The sequence below is a fragment of the Akebia trifoliata genome, chromosome 13 (assembly GCF_017979445.1).
Source record: "Akebia trifoliata isolate Shusen 1 chromosome 13, ASM1797944v1, whole genome shotgun sequence".
Lineage (NCBI taxonomy): Eukaryota > Viridiplantae > Streptophyta > Magnoliopsida > Ranunculales > Lardizabalaceae > Akebia > Akebia trifoliata.
Window position 1 is genome coordinate 11,727,291 of NC_141387.1, and position 21,555 is coordinate 11,748,845.

Here is a 21,555-nt window from a genome sequence, read left to right on the forward strand (position 1 = left end):
ATCTCGAAAAATAGTCAGCCAGAAAAAATCACACTGCAAAATTTTTGTAGCAGTTTCTTTCCAATAAAGTGACCACCATAGGCATGATTATGATAAAACTCTAAGACATTGGCTTACTCATAGGTTGGAACACAATGTCTAATAATTTGGTCGAGACAATATTTAAATAAGTATGATTCATCCTAGAAAAATCATTTGGCTTTCGAAAGGAAACAGAGTTTCTCTTGACTAGTCATTGAGACTGGCAATTGACCTATAACTAGGTAGTTGATAATATTAGCATACCATAGAATGTTAAAATTGGAGATTTGCATAAGTTGCTCATTAGGAAAGGATTTAGAAATGGATAAAAATCCCTCAAACGACTCAATAACAATCCTAGATAAGTGATCAACTACGACATTTTCTGCATCTTTTTTTGTCTCGAATTTCGAGATTAAACTCTTACAAGAACAAAATCTAATGGATTAACCTTGCTTTAACATCCTTCTTAAACAGAAGTTATTTCAAAGCAGCATGGTCTGTGCAGACCATGATTTTCGATCCTATTAGGTAAGGGTGAAATTTATCAATAATATAAACCACTACTAGTATTTCCTTCTCTGTTGTAGAGTAGTTAAACTAGGTATCACCAAGGATTTACTGGCGTATTGGATAATGTGAGGATGTTTATTGATTCACTGACCCAAAATAATGCCTATCGTATAATTCGAAGTATCACACATAACCTCAAATGGAATATTCTAATTTAGAGGTTAAATTATGGGTGCCAAGGTTAAATCGGACTTAAGCTTCTTAAACGCAAAAAGATATGACTCTAAGAAGTTGAAAGGAACATCATTTCTTAAGAGTTCACATATAAACTTCGAGATCTTTTTAAAATATTTTAACAGATCTATGGTAGAAACCTGCATGACCTAGGAATTACATAATTTCTTTGACAATCTTAAGAGGTAGTAACTTTTCAATTAAACCTACCATCATTGTATCTACTTCAATCCCTTTTGCAGACACAATGCCCTAGCACAATTTCAAATATTACCATAAAATAGCATTTTTCCCAATTAAGTACTAGGTTGACTTCTTTACAGCGTAAGATGACCGAAGTCAAGTGATGGAGACATTTTTCAAAACTTAATCTGAATACTAAAAAATCATCCATGAACACTTCGAAATATATTTTTATCATGTCTGAAAATATACTCACCATACATCATTGAAAAATAGCTAGTGCATTGTTGTAGACACCCCATTTTCGTACTCGTCTGATTAATCAACTCGTCAACCCGATTGTGACGATTCCCAATGATAGATGTATATTCCAATATTTTTTATTTGTTACTAGATATATTTCAGAAATTCAAATAAGATATCTCAAGCGAACAAAAATTTAGAAACTACGCTACGTTAGAAAAATATGACCCAAAAATCATTTTGAGACAAAAAGAAGTTTTACGAAAAAAATCACTATAAATTGATTAAATTACTAAAATATCCCTAACATCAAAACATCCCTAGAGCCTACGTTACACTTAGGAAAACATTTTCGAACACATAAAACAACAAATTAAAATCAAATAAACTGTTTCGCCAATTTTCACCAAATTTGACAAAATTATGAAAATACCCCTCATAGGGTCCACGACCATTTCAAGCTGAAAACCAATAACTGACACAAACTGTTACTCCCATTGAATTCCTTATGAAAAAGTGATTTCAAAACATCCCAAAAAATCAAAAAATGACTTCAAAACGCAGATACCCTTTTTGAGGACGAAACAATAATTTTTCAATTCTAAAAATTTAAAATTTTAAAATTTTAAAATTAATAATTAAAACATTAATAAACGTAAATTGAAATCTTAATAAATTAAATTTAAAATTTTAAACAAATAAAATTATTTAATTAAGCCCATGAGCCAAATTTTAAGTGGTGGCCCATTTATTCAAGTGGGGCCCATTTATTCAAGTGGGACCCACTTGATATATATTAGAAGGCCCCTCCATTTGGGGTCCTAAAGAATTAAAATATAATCAGGGTGATTCTCCAAAAATACTAAAAAAATATTCTTTCATTGTACGTATGAATGGAAACCCTAATTTAAAATTCTAATTAAACCCTAATTCACCTTATCTAAAAGAAACCTAGTCAAACTAAAAGGCTCCCAAAAAACTCTATAAATAGGAGCTTCCACAATCCAATCTCACAGGTCAAGAAAAATCCTAGGAAAGATAGGTCAAAAACTCTCCCCAACCTTCCCAAAACCCTAAATCTGAAGTCCCAACTCCCTACCTAACACCCAAATCCTGTTTTGTACTAAAAAAAACACTCAGAATTCCTCAAAAAATACTTAGAAACCTTCAAAACACCTAGAACATTTAGAAAATACTCAGATCTAGGAGGAAAGTACCTCATCTTGGTGATCAAAAGCGGATCTAATAATGGAGAAAAAGAAAGAAAACTCACACGAGGATGCTCTCTGTCAGCTCTGAGAGAACTAATTGTCACAATCACGCGAGTAAGTTAGGTTTTTTATTTTATTTTTCGGTCGTTTTTAGCAATGTAATAATTTTTGGGAAAAGTAAAGACCAGCATTTGCTAGGCGGGATCGGTGCTTAACACCTTCCTATTCCGTAACGTTATCCCCGGACCCTTTCTTTTCATAGATTAGTACATTTTTTCAATTTTGAGTCATATTTCGATTCCTAGACTATAAAACTAGGTGGCGACTCCCAAACTCCAAAAAATGGATCCACAACCCACTGATCAAGGGCATCCACTACAAAACCTCACAAGTCAAACTCATCCACTAGGAGTTTAAGGGCTTGCTTCATTTCCTAAATGTAGTTGAGAGGCTTATGAAAGTGGCAGCTTTTTCTTTACTTGTCTGTTCTTATTTTTTTTAGGGACTAGTAAAGTTTAGATTTGGGGTGTGATGAGTGTATTAAAACACTGATTTTAATATGTTTTATTAGGGCATTTGTTTTACTCCTAACCACTTTCGTACTATAATTAAAAAATAATCTTGAATATGCCTTATGACATCACTTTACATGTTTTATCATATTAAATAAGCATAATTGCATAAATAACATAAATAATTGAAAAATCTAAAAAAATTTAATGATTGTGTGTTTGATTGTGCAGGCTTGAAATTAGAAGATCAATTATGAACACACTAGAGCAATTCAAACACATCAAAGCAATCTAGAGAAAATAAGAGAGAAGTGGACCAAAAAACAATCATTTCCAACACACCTTCATCGTCCAATAGTGGACCCCCAACTGTACCACGGTGGAAGGGTCATTAATCAGGATAAAATTACATTACCATGCTTTGGTTCCTCAAGATTACATGTACCAGATCCTTTAGAAACTAAGAATTGCCTATAAATAGAACCCAAAGTCCATTGTAAGTTGTTCCTTCCACCTTAGTTTTTCTTTAGGTTTTCTTCATCAATTAAATTATGTTTAATTTCTTTGTAATTTCTAAAAAATTTGAGAGAGAAAGAGTGTGTAATAATTAATTTGTCAATGGAAGGAATCCTATTCTCCTTTACTCTTTCTATTTGTCTCGCAATGATGTTAGAATAGTTCTCCATCCATTGGGGAGGTGGAGAAGCCTAGATCAAGTTTTATTTTTATTTATTTAATTGTTTTCCGCTTGTTTCTATGTTAATGTTTAATGGATTCACATCAAGGTTCATCCAACTCCTATGGATCAAATTCTTAGATAAACCCTTTCACCCTTAATGCTCGACTTAGATAGACTGTACTTATATAAGAATCAAGAAGGTTTATGGCTAAATCAGGTAATGAGTAGTAGGGATTCTTAGTTATGAGTGACGGAATCCTAGTTTTAAATATCCCTTTCTTGATTTTAAAGTTAAATCTTCCAACCTAGGTGACATTAGCATGTTCTTAGGTTAAGTTTTCAAAAGAGGTTTGCAATTAAGTCAATCATATTTGTTTCTACTCTAGGTGAATCCATGTCTCCAATAAATTTTTCTATCTTATTTTAACTCTCCCATTTAAATTATAAGCATTTTAAATTTTGTTTTTGATCTTTGACAAACAAAGAAAATGGTTTTTAATTTATTTGTTCAAAGTAACCTTACATCTCAACATGAATTCATTCAATGTCATAAAACACAAGAGAATCGAGGCGAACACTTCCTCTTAGCCCTTTACTCCTCACATCTCTTTACTTCCTCCTTATTCATCCTTGCCCCTTCGTGTTGTGAAATTGATGACAAACCTCCACATATTCAGTTAAATGATTCAGATTCGCCCTTTTGTTTTCAAACTAATGACAAACCTAATAAGAGCATGGTCTTCTGTTATAGACTACCAAAAATGACTAAAATACCCTAATCTTCAACTCTTGCTAAGAGCACTCATTTCTTTACCAACTCCCAATTCCCTTCTTCAATATTGTGTTTGGGCAATACGATTGTTGCTTGTGTTTCCTTAAAAGTGTTAGTAGCTACTCCATTTTATTTTATTTCTAAATTAATGGGAAGAAAACAAGTACACCCCATATGACATTGCAGGATTAAGGAAGGATTGAAGACAACTCATTCTTGGGGAAAAGAATAAGTCGTTAGAGCAAGCCATAGATTTCAAAAAGCACAGAAAAGAAAATTTTACTCGAATCATTTGGAAGGAACTCTTGATAGACAAATATAAAAATTTAAAGCTAAAGTCAGTGAAAGACAAACAAGTGATGGCAAGTAGAAAATATAATAAAAATAAGAATAAGATAGATGATAGAAAAGAAAATTGTATTCACCTCATTTGAAAGCTCTCTTGCAAAAACCAAAATACGGAGGGAGTAGATCATTATAGTAAATTGTTCCTACATATCAAAATAAAAAAGAAATGAGAAAAACAAATCACATCACATCAATCAAGCCAAATACAAAAATTAGATGTGTTCATAGAAACTTATCATTTTGTGAAATCATATTTTAGTTATTCAAGAAGTCTAACTAGTTCACTCTAATTCTTAGTTTAGCTTCTTTTTATGTTTATTCATTAAAGAAATTTATAACAAAGGACCATTTAAAAAGTGGAATATATGTTTAATGCTATTTTTTAAGTAGTGAGAACAAATACTTTTATCCACCGAAAACACTATTGTTATAAACAGATGTAAATAAAGGAATGTGACTAACCCCTAATTTGTATGACAGGACTTTTCTAATGATAATAATGACACTCACTATTTAATAAGATCTAATTGGGGATTATTTTTGTCTCTAAAAAAAATACTTATAGAGTTGTTTCGTTGAAAAGATTACATGTTCTAATTTTTTTTAACTTTTTTAATTTATTTAGTTATTGGTTGTCTAGACAAAGAGGGAAACAAAGACACATCAAGAAAATTAGAAACCCTTAATAATGTACTGTAATGAGTTTTAAGAACCTTAAATTAAAAATAAAGATATAAAAAGTTACTAATATATTTTATCGTTATATATGACCACTTCGAGGGGCTAGCCTCCATACATCTGGCCTCTTGGAGGGGTCATAAAACTTTCAAAAGGATTTATCCCAAACATTTATTTTTTTTCTTTTTTCTTTTCAACGTATATATCCCTAGACCCTTATAGCTTACTTCCCAAAGATATGATTAAAGTGTAAACCAGTCACATCTTCAATGAAATTTTAAGAATAAAAATCAAATAGAACCACATCATTATATAATATGTATTTTACTATAAATCTTATAATAAATACTAATTTGTTTTAGGTGCTAAATAAGGGCCTTATGTCATGTGCTAGAGACAAAACTAATTCAAGAAATTTAAAATTTAAGAGATGGATTTTCAATCAATTGACATTTCTTTCAGAAAAGATCAATGTTAACCATAAGATAATTTTTTAGAGAATTGTTGGAGCAAAGTGCCCAAACAAAGAAGAACATAAAACAAAACAAAAAAAAAGACAACAATGATCAAAAAATAACAATAAAGCAATGGGAGTACTGAAGAAGAAAATTTGAAGTATTCATTAAAAAAAGACTTCATAAAACATCTTAAGGAATCGAATAAATAAAAAGACAGATCAAAATAATTTTGAAATCTAGATTTTACATAGAAAGGGTATCCTAATATATCTTTATCTTTCAACAAATATCAAGGATAATAAAAGAATGACATATAGAGTGAAATTCAAGTTAAACAAGAGAAGAGTGGTCAAAAGGAACCTAATATTTTCTGGAAAGGAATATCGAAGGAGAAGAGAAAGATAACTAAAAATAAAAACCCTCAACGAATAACATGGATTCTATTGCAAACAAGAAAATAAGTATATAAAATATATAAAATAAATAGTAATATATTTTATTGATATGGCCTCTTAAAGGGGTGACAAACACTCCAAAAAAATTTCTCCCAAATACTTGTTCTTTCCATCCCTCTTTTCAACCTAATCTCTAAACCATTTTTTTATTGGTTATATCCCTAAACCCTTATAGCCCACTTTCTAAAGATACAATTACAAAGTAAGTCAATAAAGTCCTCAATTAAATATTAATGAATCGTAATCAAATACAACCCGATTATACTATGTAATATATATTTTGATAAATCTTCTAATTAAGAATTACAAATTTTATTTTTGTTACTAAATAGGATTATAATAACTTATTGGGAGAGAATCCGAGCAATCGTAAAATTCAAGAGATGGGTTTTCAATGAATCAACATTTATTTTGGAAAAGATCAATGTTTTATATTACAAATTTTTAGAGTATTGTTTATAGGTAAGTTACCAAAGAAAGAACTGCTAAAAGAAATGTACATAAATCAATGGGAGCATTAGAAAAAATTGACAAACCCATTAAAAAAGAGCACTTCATTAAACATTTCAACAAGTAAATGAAACAAAAGAGCAAATCAAAATGAGTTAGAAATCTATTATTTACACATAAAAGCATGTCTTGATCAAAGATATTCCATGAAAATTCCACATATTCAAGTGAAACAAGAGAAGAGTGAGCTAAAAAAATATAAACTATAACGAAAGATCACCTGATGAAATATAAAGCAAAGAACCACAGGTCCATCATCAATAAACTTTCAAGTAGAATGATAGAGCTTAGGCTAGTAGTTAGAGGCCTCCAACTCCTCCCTAAGACCTCCATTGCTTTCTCTAATCAAAATTTTCAAATGCATCCTCTAGGGTTAGGGTTTGAGCGTTTTAATATTATTCCCACCTCGAAATTGTAAATAATCGTTTCATATTTGATCTATTAAATATTAGGGTTTTATCTTCTATAACATGTAAAAAGACTTAAGTACCATTAGGTTAATTTTTTAACTTGTTAATTGTAATCTTCTTATCTTGGCCCTATTAAATTTGTTGACTTTTTTATTTCTCCTCACTTAAAATAACTTTTACTATATATTCTAGACCTATTAAAGATTTTGTCTTCAAAATTATCTTTTTTTCATTTTCCATACAATATTGTTTATTTTATGTTGTTCCTTATTTGACATTCCATTCATGGACAATTTTTTACACATTTCTAAAATCATAATTTATAAAATTTATCGACTTTACTCAAAATTCAAATGAGTCAACTCGACTCTATTGGATTTCAAATGAAAATTTCAAGATAACTCAGCCCCAAAAATCAGTGGAACTATCTTGTTGAGTCAACCACATGAATTCAACCATGTCAACTTGTCAACTCCATCAAGTCACCACAGGAATTCAACTATGCAACCAAGTTATTCGGTTATATATAATACTTTTGTAGAGATCGAGAAATAAATATTTTTATTCAATTAATTTTATAGATTTTTACTTAACACATCCAATTCAACTCACTAGTTTTTCATTTGACTAAAGTTATTGAGTCACTCGAGTTTTCAATTTAAGAAACATGATTTAAAGCTAGGAATCTTTACAAGATTCCAACGTCCACTTGGTAAAGACAACTTCATGACTCACAAGTCCACTTTGATGGTTTAATAAGGCAAACAACCTTATGTCAATGGCCTGGAGAATATTATTTTTGAAGATGTAGAAAGTGAAAGGGTGTTATGCCCACAAATCCAAGACGAATCCCAATGATTCATCTACTAGATCTCAAGGCATGATTAACTTCCCATGATAATATATAATAATAAAAGATAAATCATGATTCACAAATTTATCACAATGGAAATTTATATACTACCAATAAACTAACAGAGTGCGGATGCTAATAACATTCAAATCATGATTGAAAATCATCAAATCTCAAATTAAGAGGTCTTACTAACTGAAACAAAAGACATAACTACGTATCAATATTGAATATAAATCGGCACACAGTGCCTTGACATAAGTTTCTCAAATCGAAATAGAAAAAAGAAATAACTACTAAACTCTAAGACTACTCAAATTAACAGAGGTAGCTGCTCATCCACATACTCAAACTCCGAAACCTCCTCGTAAATCTCATCCTAAACGACTAACTCCTCTAAAGATGTATGATATTAAAATGTGAATGATAAGGTGAGTAACGGGAGTTACTCAGTAAGAAGTCTACCGTTCTAACAACTAGTTATAGCATGCAAAGAATAAACATACTGTAATTTAAATAATGTAGGTTTTGATATAGTATAACATTCGAATAAGGACTAAAGAAAATAGTAAAATAATTTAGATAAATATCAATCTATCAGTTCTATTAAATAAATCATTGTCAATTTTAACATTCTTTCAAAACATAAACATCCATCTATCAGCATAAAAGTGTTGTGGAACATGTTGTACAACAGCCTCGACATAGCTATTATATTCCAAACTACTCTCGATGTTGTATCCTACCATTTTCATCTGATTTTGTGATAAGCCAGTGTTACCACATTTTGGTGACTATTTATCCATATTAGACTGGTCGTTGACCAAGGTTCAAATACTTGAACAATTACGTTGGTCATTCATTTAAAAACTACAAACTCTCAGTGATCACTAACTAGCCCATGAGAAAACTCATCACGTCTAAGCTTATCAAAAGGCAATGCATATAAACCTCAATTATATCTACATTATTCAAAGACCATCTTTACACACAGATATTTCTCAGGAAAGAAAATGAGAAATTCTCAGATCTCACGAGCTATACTACATTCTAAGGTATCTCATACTACCAAAGAAAGTAGGACATCAAGTGTTATCCTAGATTGACCTTCCACTTTCAAAAATATAGCAATGCATCACTCTTTATAGGTTTTCTACAACCCTTTTCTGGTAAATAAAAATAGTTTTATTTGTATTTGTATATATATATATATACATATATATCAAAAATACAAACAAAGGTATGGTAGTGCCACTAATATATCTATTAGTCAAACCAACCATCCATCAATCATATCTCATGTGATTGTGGGAACGTGAAATATCCATCTATCTATCTATATATTATGCATAATGTGGCATATTCATTGCATAAGGTTAGAGGCATTATCACATCAATCAATCGAGAACATAAGTTCTTTTTATCCATTTATACATTCATCGATAAAATATCTATCATTTTTAAGTAACTATCAAGATACATTTCTTTTTTAAATTATTCATAATCCTAAGGTATCAACCAATTTCATATGATGGCCTTAATTGAGTAGAAAGATCTGGAAAAAGATTAAATAGAAAGTAGTTAAAGTTGAGAAAAACTGTGAAAATTTGGCTAAATGTCAAAAATGAGATATTTCAAAGTACTTCAAACATAAAGTTTTTTGTGAAATTTTTAATCACGATTTTTGAAATCATATCATTTGTGAAACTTAATTTAAAGGAAAAGTCAAAGAAAATGGGGATTAAAAATCTGATAAAACGTTGAAATACGTATTTTGTTCTAGAACCCAAATATTAAATTTTGATTCTTAGAGATTTGAATTTTTAAACTATTTTTATTGGTTCTAAGTGAGAAGTATTCCCTTATTTTTATTAATAAAAATAAAATGCTAAAAATGTATGTGCCGTTGGGAAAAAATATTGAAATAGTGCTAAAAAAATTGGTTCTGTCAGTGGCTGTTGGTGCCACCAATGGTAAGTGTCGGTGCCAGCAAAAGAGAGCATTTTTTGGTGGTAAGGTTGATGCCACCGACAATGGGTGCCAGTACCTAGACAAACCAATTTTGATATTTTTCTTCTATAATTTCTCCGATTTTGCCCCAAATTCGTCCAAAACTTTTCTAAGGCCTTCCAAACACAATATTGTTATAAGAAATATGAATACTACTTTATTTCGATCTATCAAAACAAGATGTATGAGTTTAATCAACTAATCATGCATGGTTTTTTAAAGAAACACCCCTAGATTGAAATCTTAATTGAGTTCTTAGTTGTTATAAAACTATTTTCTATAAATCTACTTGATAAATTCTTTTGTAAGCAAAATGCATTTTTTCTTGGATCAATGTATCGACGAGACGAAACTTGTATTCTCTTTCGTCGAGCCTTGAATATCACTCAACAGTCTTCGAATCAAAGCTTCTAGTTCTATGAGGCTAAGGTTAGGGTTTTAATAGGAGAAGAGATTAAAAATTCTATAAATTTTCTCTAAGTTTAATATTTATAACGACCTAAGGACGTAAAGGTCATTTTCAAATTTATTTTATTTGTTAAACCAATCTATGTCTCAGGTTCCATTTTTTTCCCCAAACTTATAGTATATTTTAGATAATTTTTCAATACGAACTTAATGGTATTCTCGTATTTTCAAGTATCATTTTCTAAAACAATATTTATTTCTAAGTGACCAAGCTTAATCATTAATTAAGATTCTTCGAGATACGTAATGGATTTTTAAGACATTACAAAGGGAATATGCATATCATTTCAATGGATGAGATTTTTTTTTTTTTTGTTCAAATTTAATTACTTCTAAGATTACTAGATGGTTCTCAACTCAACGATTTGGACAGTTGGTGGAACGCCACTGATCCTGTGAAAATGGTCCATGAACTCAAAGCTAGTTAGAGAAATGATGAGATCCCATATAATATGTGTGAAATATCGAAACAACATCAAGGAAAAAATCACACATAATCAAGGATTTATGTGGTTCGGCGGTTGTTCTCCCTCTTTTGTGATCCATGGGTTTTTTGAAGACCATTAGAGATGTGGGGTATTGGTTTCTTCTCTGTTGGGATCACCTTAGGCAACAAGTTAGGACAGTTAAAAGGGAGACAGCAGCTACGTTCTTCCCCTTGTTATCATTACAAAGATCATGGATTAAGGATCCAACCTCACAAGTAATGGGGTGATTCCCTATTTCCTTCCTCTAAGTTTAAGATGAACTTGTCGATCAATTCTTCCATGATTTTAATTCCATTTTCTGCTAACTAAATTAAATAAATAAAACTAAAACAGAAACTTACCAAAGGGATAACAGTGAAGAAAAAAAGTAGAGTTCCAATTAAGTTCCAAACATATTTCTCTAGAGATTTTGGTAGAGTTTTTGTCTTACAAAAATTAGATTGCTTGCTTTTTTATTAGAGTGATCACTCTATCTTCAAAGCGATCAAGGAAGTTTATTTTCTTGTTTTTCTTCTCTTTCTTCTATTTTCTGATATCCTTCCATTTCTTCAATTCTTATCCTTGTTTGCACGGGCATCCACTGATAGACAAAAATGTGTTTTATATTAGACACAAACAGGGGGTGGCCATTTGTATTGTACAACATAAAATCCCTTTGATGTTTACCCACTAGAAAGAAGCCTCAAGGGTGAGTGTCAGACCAAAATTGTCCGAGTGCATGTAACATGTGCCTTGAACATGTGCTTGTAGCATGTGTTGACCAAGACTCAAGAAAAGTTGTGCTTTGTTCTGCAAATCAAGGCAATCCCTCAGAGAGTTGTAAGATAACAAGGGCAACCTCAAATCCAAGCTCAACTTCTGCAAAAAACCCAAGTAAAACATAGAAGAGTTGATACCAATTCTTTCAAACAGTATATCTGTGGGCATAGATATTCTAGTGGAACAGGGAGAAACTGTGATGGAAATAATGGATCCTGAGATCAAAGGTGGGGGCACGAGAGAATTGAGGCTCAATGAGGCATGATAGGGTGCCCATACAAGGTGTAAGGGAGAAAACAAGACCAAGCCAAGTAAGGAGAACAATTCAGGGCACAAGCCCATGTCCAAAGTGGGAACCAACGAGTTGTAATTGAAAAGGCATGCAAGGCATGCGTCATCATGCCTGTGGGTATCTCGAGGATTGTTTGAAAGAGACAGAAAAGTGAAACGTAAACGTTTCACTTGCAAACTCTCTTGACAGAACCTCTCAGGCATCTTCTGTATTCTAAGATATTTGGTACCCTAGCATCTCAATGGCCATTTTTTAGTAAGAAGACTCTCAAACCATTCTCGTTTGCTAAAAAAGTGTGTCGTCGGCATGGTACTGTCAACAGTGCACCCTTGTGGAAACAAACCACTAGTGAAAGAGTTTTTGTAAGGTACAAGGCTTTGTAAAAGGTAGGATATGGGAGCTTTGTGGTAAGGAAAAGAGGAAAAACGACGAGAAATGATTTGTAGGATGTGTAGAGGTTGGAAGAAGAGGAAAACCGAGAGTGGATTTGTTTTGTGGGTGGTGCCATTAGGATTTACCACAGGGCAAAATGGGGGTTGAAATGCATTTAGAAAGGAAAAACGACAAGGTTTGAGTATTAAAAAAAAAAGGGAGAAAAAGAGGGATGGGGGGTAAAACTCGAAAATCGTGGGTTCAGTGAAGGTGAACCAGAGCGATCACTCTGAGAGTGTTTGATGACATACCCATAAAACAATCGCATTCACTTCAGTAGAGCAAAATGTGATCGATCTTCTTAAAGCAATTGTGATCGCTTTAAAAGAGCGAATGTGGTTGCTCTTTTTAAAGTGATTGCGATAGCTTATCCTGGACTTGGCTGAAATGCTGCTCGCTTGGAGAGTGTTCACGGATTGCTCTCAACAGACTTAACTCATTCAAACTCTGAAACTGATGTACCCTCTGACCACTGATTATTGTTGTACCCTGAAACCAATCTGAACCACAAAAATATGCAAACATTGTAGCCACATGGGACCTTGAGGCCTCTTAGTAGATATAGAATTCAGATCCCATCACCCTTCGAAATCAGTGGGCTTCACCCTTAGTACACTTAGGTGCTTTAGCCAAAGCCAAATGCACATGAACTCACATTCTATCTACATGATAATCTTATGTTATGTCCCCAATCTAACTGTGTCATACTGCATATGGAGTAATGGCAAAGACAAAGATGGACAGGCCTGAAGAGACAGCATCAACATCCCAATAACCCTTGGAAAGCACAGTGCCCACAACAAGTACCTCAACAACTCAACAACCATCCAACCAAGAACCACAATCATCTGCCCAACAAATCCCACAAGTTTTACCATGCCAGAGGTATGGCCGAAGGACCTAAAAGAGCATGTAGAAGAAATTACAAGGAACAGTGATTGGGAGTCACCTATCCTGCATATGACCGGGGAGGAATACTGTCTTCAGCCTACCAAACTCAGGCGAGGGGGGCCAAGGGTGAACAAATCATCCAAAAGCAGATCATGTACAATTGAGCTGTAAAGGACAAAAATGTGACCCTAGAGTTCGAATGCCTTTGTATCTGGGAGTCGTCTCAATAGGTTGATTGGGCGAAGAGAGTAATCAGCAACAAAAAGACAAACAAGAGGTTGGTACAAGTGGATCTATTGGCAGCAATGGAAATCAGGATGACCAATGTGTATCAGAACAACCCTCTATTGTTTGCCTAATCTGAAATCTGGAACCTGGGCACGCACACGTTCATCACTGTCGGAAATGAATTCACATCACCGTCGGGACGGAACGAGCTTATGTGCCCGCTCCAAAATTGAATATGATAGAAGAGGGTAAGATGAAGAGGCTTCGAGGGATGAAGTATATGTTGGTCACAACAGCCAACCATGGCAAGGTATCTCTGAAGAGCTTGCGGGAGAAATACAGCCATTGCTATTACCAGGAGATACACTTTGCTGCATTCTTGGTGTACTTTTCTCAGTGTGTTTATCTACTCATGTGTCCTGGAACAATGTGTCAGCAACACAGTCTTCATGATAGTGGCTCATATATTGTTTAGGAAAGACGTGTGCTTGACGAGTCTACTGGTCACTCAATTGTACCAAGCGCTAGAAGGTGGAAGCAAATGGTGCACTGAGAGTGTATATGCACCGTTCTGGGCGCTACAACTTTGTGTGTATCAACCATTCAAGTCCATTGACCCAGCACTGGCCCATAATGTTACACCATCCACCATATACAGAGCCTACTGCTATGGGATCGAGAAGCCAAAAGTAAAAAAGCACGGGGGATTATTACGACGTGTTTTGTAAGAAGTCCCATCTAACATGGAGGTCGTATACAGAGAACGTGTACAGAGAGGAGCCACTCTTCGAGTTGGGGAACAAATTGAGGGGTAAACGCTCAGAGTGGTTATATATCTATAGGTTCACAGCTCCCGGCTACCTGATAGGGATGCCCGCATACACGCTGAAGTTGAAGATGTGCGAAATGGACGACTCTGCAACAAAAGTGATTTACAATCCACATAGAGTGTCCAGGAAATTGGGTTACGATCAATAAGTCCCTTATTCATAGCCCAAGTGCGATTACGCCCAGACTACAGCCACCAAAGCGCAATTCTTTGACCCCCTTAAGATAAAGAGGAAAATGTGGTTCGTAGGAAAGGAAAGGCAGTGGAAAAAAAATGGAGGAATGTAAGTGATACTATTTGGAACACGTGAAAAGGATATGTGCACCTTAGTCTCAGTTGCTTGCCGATTCAAAAAAATGGAGAAATGGCTATCAGAGGGCCGATTCTTAGACACATAGATGATTATGGGGCTGGGGACCGATGTAATGGTTGCAGGCAAAGCAAGGGAGACAGATATTTCGAGAACCAATAGATATGGAAGAAATTGATTTTGTAGCAGAAGAAAGTAAAGCTCAAGAAAGAGAGCTAAGAAAACAACAAAATGAACTAAACATAGAAAATACTGAGATAAGGGAAACTGTGGAGGCGAAAGCTCCCAAGAAGAATAAGAAAAGAAACACTCAAGCCACAACAAGCAAAGGTTGGTAGGAAAGTCAAAGCTTAAAAAGAAGAAGAGCAAAGTAATGAGGAAATTACATGCATCTTGTGGATGAATATTCTACTGAAAAGTGATTTTCAAAATTCTTCAAATTGAAAACGAGTTTTTTGATATAAAATTTTAATTAATAAATTTGACGTCATGTAATTTTTAAAGTTTAGTTTGAAAGAAAAGTCCAAGAAGATGGAAGTTGAAAATCTGATAAAAATGTTGAAAGCTGTATTTTGTTCTTAAACCCAAAAATTAGGTTTTAATTTATTGATATTTGAATTTTAAATCATTCCTATTATTTTCAAATTGGAGATATTCCCTTATTTTCATTAAATAACTTATAGTAAAGTATCGAAAATCTATTTTTATCGATGGCATCGATGAGGTTGTTGGTGGCACTAACAGAAACCTCTATAGAACATAGGTTTCTCCTAGTAGCGATTTTTGAAACTCAAACTTTGGTTTTTCTTTGATTAAACATGAAAAATTAAATCTTTTTAAAATTTGATTTATCCCGAAATCATCGCACAACAAGATTGATCATGAGTTTTACGAAAATAATATAGTTTTTCCTAACTTTAACAATATAAATTATCTTTGAATTAAAAACCTATAATACACAAAAAACTAAACTATTAGAAAGGTTCAAAATTTTCCCTACCTTAGATCGAAAGTTAAGAATTCACGAATAACGCGGGAAATCAAGTTGGGTTGAAGGTTCCACATAGTATGTTGTCGAAAATCTTATTTTTTTTCGTTTTACCTCAAAGGTTGCAACGATCCAATCGATTTTCTCTTCTACGCCAACGTCCAATATACCCTATAAATAAATGAAAACCTAGTTTGAAGATCGAGAGAGACTAGGATTTCTCTAGGATTTTTTTTTAGAAGAAAAGAGCTTGAGAATTAGATAAAGTAATGTGGAAATTTTCATGGGTTTTAATATTTATAATGTTAAAAGGACTTAACGATCATTATTAGATTTATTTTATTTTTATTAAAAATCTATGTCTTGAACTTCGATTTTCGCGATTTTATTATCTATTTCAGTGTGAATCTAATGATACAATTAAATTTGTCAAATTCCAACTTCTAGAAAAATCTTTTATTTATTTGGCCTATGAATTTTCTTGAGATACACAAAATCTGGGATGTTAGAAAGATATTGGTACAATCAAGTTCTATAGAAATTAGATGAGAAATATTTAGGAAAGATGAATTTGACCCCACAATGAAAGAAAAAAATATAGTCGAGTGTCGTGAGACTCAATGCTCTAATAGCATAAAGGTTTAAGTTTTAGATGCTCAAGATTACTTTGCCTTTAAATATAAAAGATTCAGCACAACTAAATTCTCTACCTTATAAGGATTATGTTAGACTACACCCTATGATCCGAAGTATAAATCAAGTAATAACACAAGAATCTGACACGACACAAAATATACATGATTCGGTCAAAGAATTGACCTACGTCCACGGGCGAAAATCGACAATTTCACTATATTATCCAAAGAAGAACACGGTTACAATTTCTCTCTGTCTCTCGTATGTTTCTCACACCCTCTAGGGTTTCATCTCTTACCCTTTATATACTTAGGGTTACAAAGAGGTTAAACGGGTCGGATCCAAAACCAAACCAAATGGGCCCAATATTTTGCCCAGGGCCTTCGCCCCCGGACCCCCTATAAACACCTCATTTTTGCATCTTCCCAATTAGACAATTTATCACTCGGATACCGTGAATTCCTAATGATAATCACAAAAAATTCAAAGGCTTGTGAATACTATTACTGATTCCCTCTGTTTCCACTCTTTTCATCTCCTCTACTTGTTACGACTCCCGATTTAGCAAGCATGTACGCTTAGGTTCGCTACACAGTTCAATAACCTAGAGATCTCGCCACACTAGAAAAATACGACTTTGAAACATAGAAATAATCACGTTGGGACTGAAAGAAACCTCACGAAAGAATTCGTAAAAATCTGTAAAAATCGACAAAATGACGAAAATACCCTTCATGAATTTTGAACCTCCGAAAGACCTTGAAAATGCCTCCATTGCACTCAGAACATGATTTCGAGTCTAACGGGACCCAAACCAGCGAAAACAGAGAAATTTAAGAAAAATCATTAAAATGACCGAAATGCCCCTCTACCTCCAAATTCAATTTAGAGATTCCAATCTTTAGGAAAATGTAACAAGAATCAAACTTAATTAAAAATCCAATTTAAACTAAAAAATAAAATTCAAATTAAAAAAATTAAACAATTCAAATAAAATAATTACAAACAATTCAAATTTAATTCAAAATTAAACAATTAAAACCTAATTCAAAATTAAACAATTAAAACTTAAAATTTAATTCAAAATTATTCAATTAAAACCTAATTAAACAATTAAAACTTAAAATTTAATTCATAATTAAACAATTAAAATCTAATTCAAAACCCAAACAATCGAATAATTAAAAATCAAACAACCGATAAGATTAAAATCAAAACGCAATCAAGAAATTAAAACCAACAAAAAAAAAATTATAAAATCAATCGGCAAAAATTCTAATTAACCAACCATGAAAATTAAATTCAAAAGCTAATCAACAAATTTAAAATTCAATTAACCCAATGCAAAATGAATTTATACTCAACCAATCACCACCCGGTAGCGGATAATTATTGTAACGCGAGTAGCGAGGGATTGCCCCACCACCATTCTCCCAAAAAAGAAATACGTGTCAATTGATTAAAAAAAAAAAAAATAAAGAAATTAAAAATAAAATTAGAAACTGCTTTTTATAATGGGAGAACGTCTTCTCTCTTGCAAGGGGGACGGCTTCATCTTCTTCTCCAACGTCAAAAGGCTGGATTCCTTCACATCTCCTCCTCCTTGGACTCTCACTCACAGACGTCTCTCTCTAAGAGAAAAAAAGGCTGAACGTCCTTGGGCTGTGATCTTCTTCTTCTCTCCGTTTTGGCTGAGGACTCTCAGTTCTCTCTCTGTCAATGTCCTTGGGCAGAACCTGCAACTCCCTTCCTACTCAATCTCTCTCAACGTCTTTGAGGCTGGAACGTCCTTGGGCTGGCTCACACACGTCTCTCTCCCTGTTCACCTTCATCATCTCCAACACCTTCTTCTTCATTCTCAGCCCACATCTCTGCAATCCAGCCACGTTTTAGAGAGGACAGCAGCACAGTCCCTGTCATCTCTCTCACCACACTCTCACGACCTCTTGCTGCCCTCTCCATTATCTCCATAAGCCTGCAACCCAGACTCCCTTCTCCACGTCCTCAACACGGCCATTGTAATAGCCCTCCATAGCAGCCCCCATATCACCTCTTTCTCTTTCTCACGTTCTACTTGCTCCAACACAGCCCCATCAACACCCTCTGCTGCCTCCTTTTTATTCACCATCAAACCTGCAACATAACATTGCTGCTGCGATCCCAAAACGCTCCAGACTTGCTGCCCAGCCATTAATTCTGTACCCACGTTTTGCCCAGTCTCTACATGCTATTGCTACAACGTCGCTCTTTGGCTTACTGCTACAACGCTTACGAGAATACATCTCTCTCTGCCTGCGCTCTTTCTCAGTATCCACCCCCAACAACTCTCTCGCTGCCCTCGTCTCTCCTCACGGCAGCGAATACTCGCAAGTCATTGGATCAGACTTGAAAGAATCGACTCGGCATTATTTTATCCTATAGATAAGTCTTTTTTTTAGTTTGTTTTTATGTATTTATTTTTATTTACTTTTACACATCGATAGGATTAGAAGGATTTTTTTACGAATTTTTTATATATTTTTCTTATTTTTGCATAGCAATAGGATTAATAGAATATTTTTTCTTATGCATTTTTTTTATTTTTTATTTTTATTTTTTATTTCTTTTTACATATTGATAGGATTAATAGGATATATTTTTTATGCATTTTATTCTATGTTTTTATTTTATTTTTTGTATCTCAATAGGGTTAGGAGGAATTTTTTTTATTATATAATTTTTTTTTATTAATTTTTATTTTATGTCGATAGGATTAGGAGAAATTCGATCACTTTCTATGTTGTTTCTATTTTTTTTATCTTCGCATATTGATAGGATTAGAAAAAAAAAAATTAGGTATTTTCTATTTTTTTGTCTTTGCACATTGTTATGGTTAGGGGAATATTTTATTTTTTTTTAGTTTTGTGTGATGTAGGTTTTTAGGTTATTTATTTATTCATTATTTATTTGTATATTGATAAGATTAGGATTTTTTTTATTATTTTTTTTTTGTATGTCTTATTTTGTCTTTGCACATTGATAGGGTTAGGAGAGTATTTGTTCTTCTCTTTGTTTTTTTTTATTCTTTATTTTATTTTTTATTTTTTTATACATCTTTTTCATTAGTTTGTGATGATACGATCTTTGCATTTAAGCATGATGGTTCCATATGATTTTTGCAATAGATTTGTGATGAATTGGTGATGAGTTTAGAGTTTTTCCATGTGATTGGTATACCCATTGACTTGACAAATATGCGTGTTGTCGAATGACAGTTATTTGAACAAAATCAAAAATCATATATGCATGCTTGTTTTGGGTTAATTTAAGGATTCGATGAACATGAAAATTCTCTTATGGATTTTCTTTCAAATTTGAAAATTTTATGCAATGATATTTGTCAATCTCTAATTTGGTAAATACGATATCCTGGATTTCTTTGTTTTTGACAAATTTTCAATTTGGTGATTCTTGACAAATCCATAACCTTCCAATTTGGGCATTCATTTTCATACTATTCTCCTTTTAGAAATTATTTGCAGGTTATTGGGAAATTCATGTTTGGAAACCTTCTAATATGAGGTTGCATAATTTTCTATTTTGGGAAAGACACATACTTGTAAATTTTCATTCTAGGAATTTCATATTCTATCAATTTCCCAATTTAAAATATTCTACATCCTTATATTTAGAAGGTTTACATTCATGGAAAGTTGAGAGTTTTTAATTCAAAATTTTACATTTTTTGAAACTTTCTATTTTGAAAAATGTATTTTTTGAAATTTCTAATTTGGGAATTCAACACATATATTTTTGAATTCTAATTTAGGAAAGTTCAGATTCCAATTTGGAGATCCTAAGTTCTAATTTGACAGTTTCTATTTTGGACAGTTTGGGAAATACTTGCAGGTGAAATTTCTTAATTGATTTTTAGATCATGGAGCTAATCAGGACTTTTTCAAACCCTTCTATATTTTATGGAATTCAAAGAATGATCATGTAATAATTGGGACAATTTTAGCCATAGGACTCGCTTGGCAAACCTAATATAAATTGATGATGATGATTGGACTGTGACCTTGACTGTAGTCTTTGTATGTTGACCATAGGATGATTTGGATCGTAGTAGAGACCGATCATGTTGATCGGGCGGGTTCGGTGCCTAATACCTTCCGAAACATGTAATCTGACCCCTTACCCATCTCTCTAATCCGTGGATCGACCCATATCCATTTGGAATTAATTTTGGTTCATAAACCTAAACTAGGTGGCGACTCCCATTTCTCAAAAGTCCCCCATTAATAAATCGGACCCCTATCCACTATTTAGTGAAAATGGGTCGAGGCGATTCACCCCAGGTAATGGTGGGGAAACCCCACACATTACCAATTAAACGGGTCATGCGGGTCGTTAACGGATCTCAAAAGATCCAGGTTGAATCCACGACAACCCTCCAAATACAAGAATAGAAGACATAACTAACAAATATCCACCTTGGCTTCAATTCTAAACAAAGAAACCGCTTTCGCCTTGCCCTACTAGAGCCTCAAGAACTGCAAACACCTATCAAGTTCAGGCTGCCCCTAAACTTGATACTTGGGATGACCTTAGTCATTAAATCTGCTGGATTCTTTGTTGTATCAATCTTTTTCACTACAATAGCACCTTGAGCAACAACATCTCGAATGAAGTGCAGTCTAACATCAATATGCTTGGTCCTCTCGTGATACATCTGATTTTTGGTTAGATGTATGGCACTTTGGCTATCACAAAATACTGTAGTAACACCTTGTTCCAAACCAAATCAGTAACTAAGCCCTGCAACCATATTGCTCCTCCTTCACTGCCTCTGTAGCTGCCATATACTCTGCCTCTGTGGTAGACAATGCGACTGTTGACTGCAAAGTTGCCTTCCAACTAATAGTAGTACCACAAAGTGTAAAAACATAACCTGTCAAAGATCTCCTCCTATCTAAATCACCAGCATAATCCGAATCAACATACCCAACAACACTATCAAAAGTGTCACTGCTTTTATCATATAACAAACCAACTCCTGCAGTACCCTTTAAGTACCTCAATATCCATTTAACTGCTTGCCAATGGATCTTCCCAAGTTTATCCATGTATCTGCTGACTACACTAACTGCATGTGAAATGTCAGG

General features: G+C 33.4%; 1 protein-coding gene across 2 annotated transcripts in view; it reads right to left on the reverse strand.

Moving 5' to 3' along the window:
• LOC147387856 (sister chromatid cohesion protein PDS5 homolog C-like) overlaps window positions 1-7,206 on the reverse strand; it is a 56,229-nt gene extending 49,023 nt beyond the window's left edge. Inside the window, exons 1-2 of one of the 2 annotated variants that reach the window (XM_086421240.1) lie at window positions 7,038-7,205; window positions 4,794-4,859 (exon numbers count right to left, since the gene is read on the reverse strand). In XM_086421240.1, the coding sequence (XP_086277366.1) occupies window positions 4,794-4,844 (51 nt within the window). In that variant the 5' untranslated portion in view covers window positions 4,845-4,859; window positions 7,038-7,205. Of the gene's footprint in view, window positions 1-4,793; window positions 4,860-7,037 lie in introns of both variants that reach the window. The other variant, XM_086421239.1, reaches the window with a different exon arrangement.
• Window positions 7,207-21,555: the final 14,349 nt, after the last annotated feature.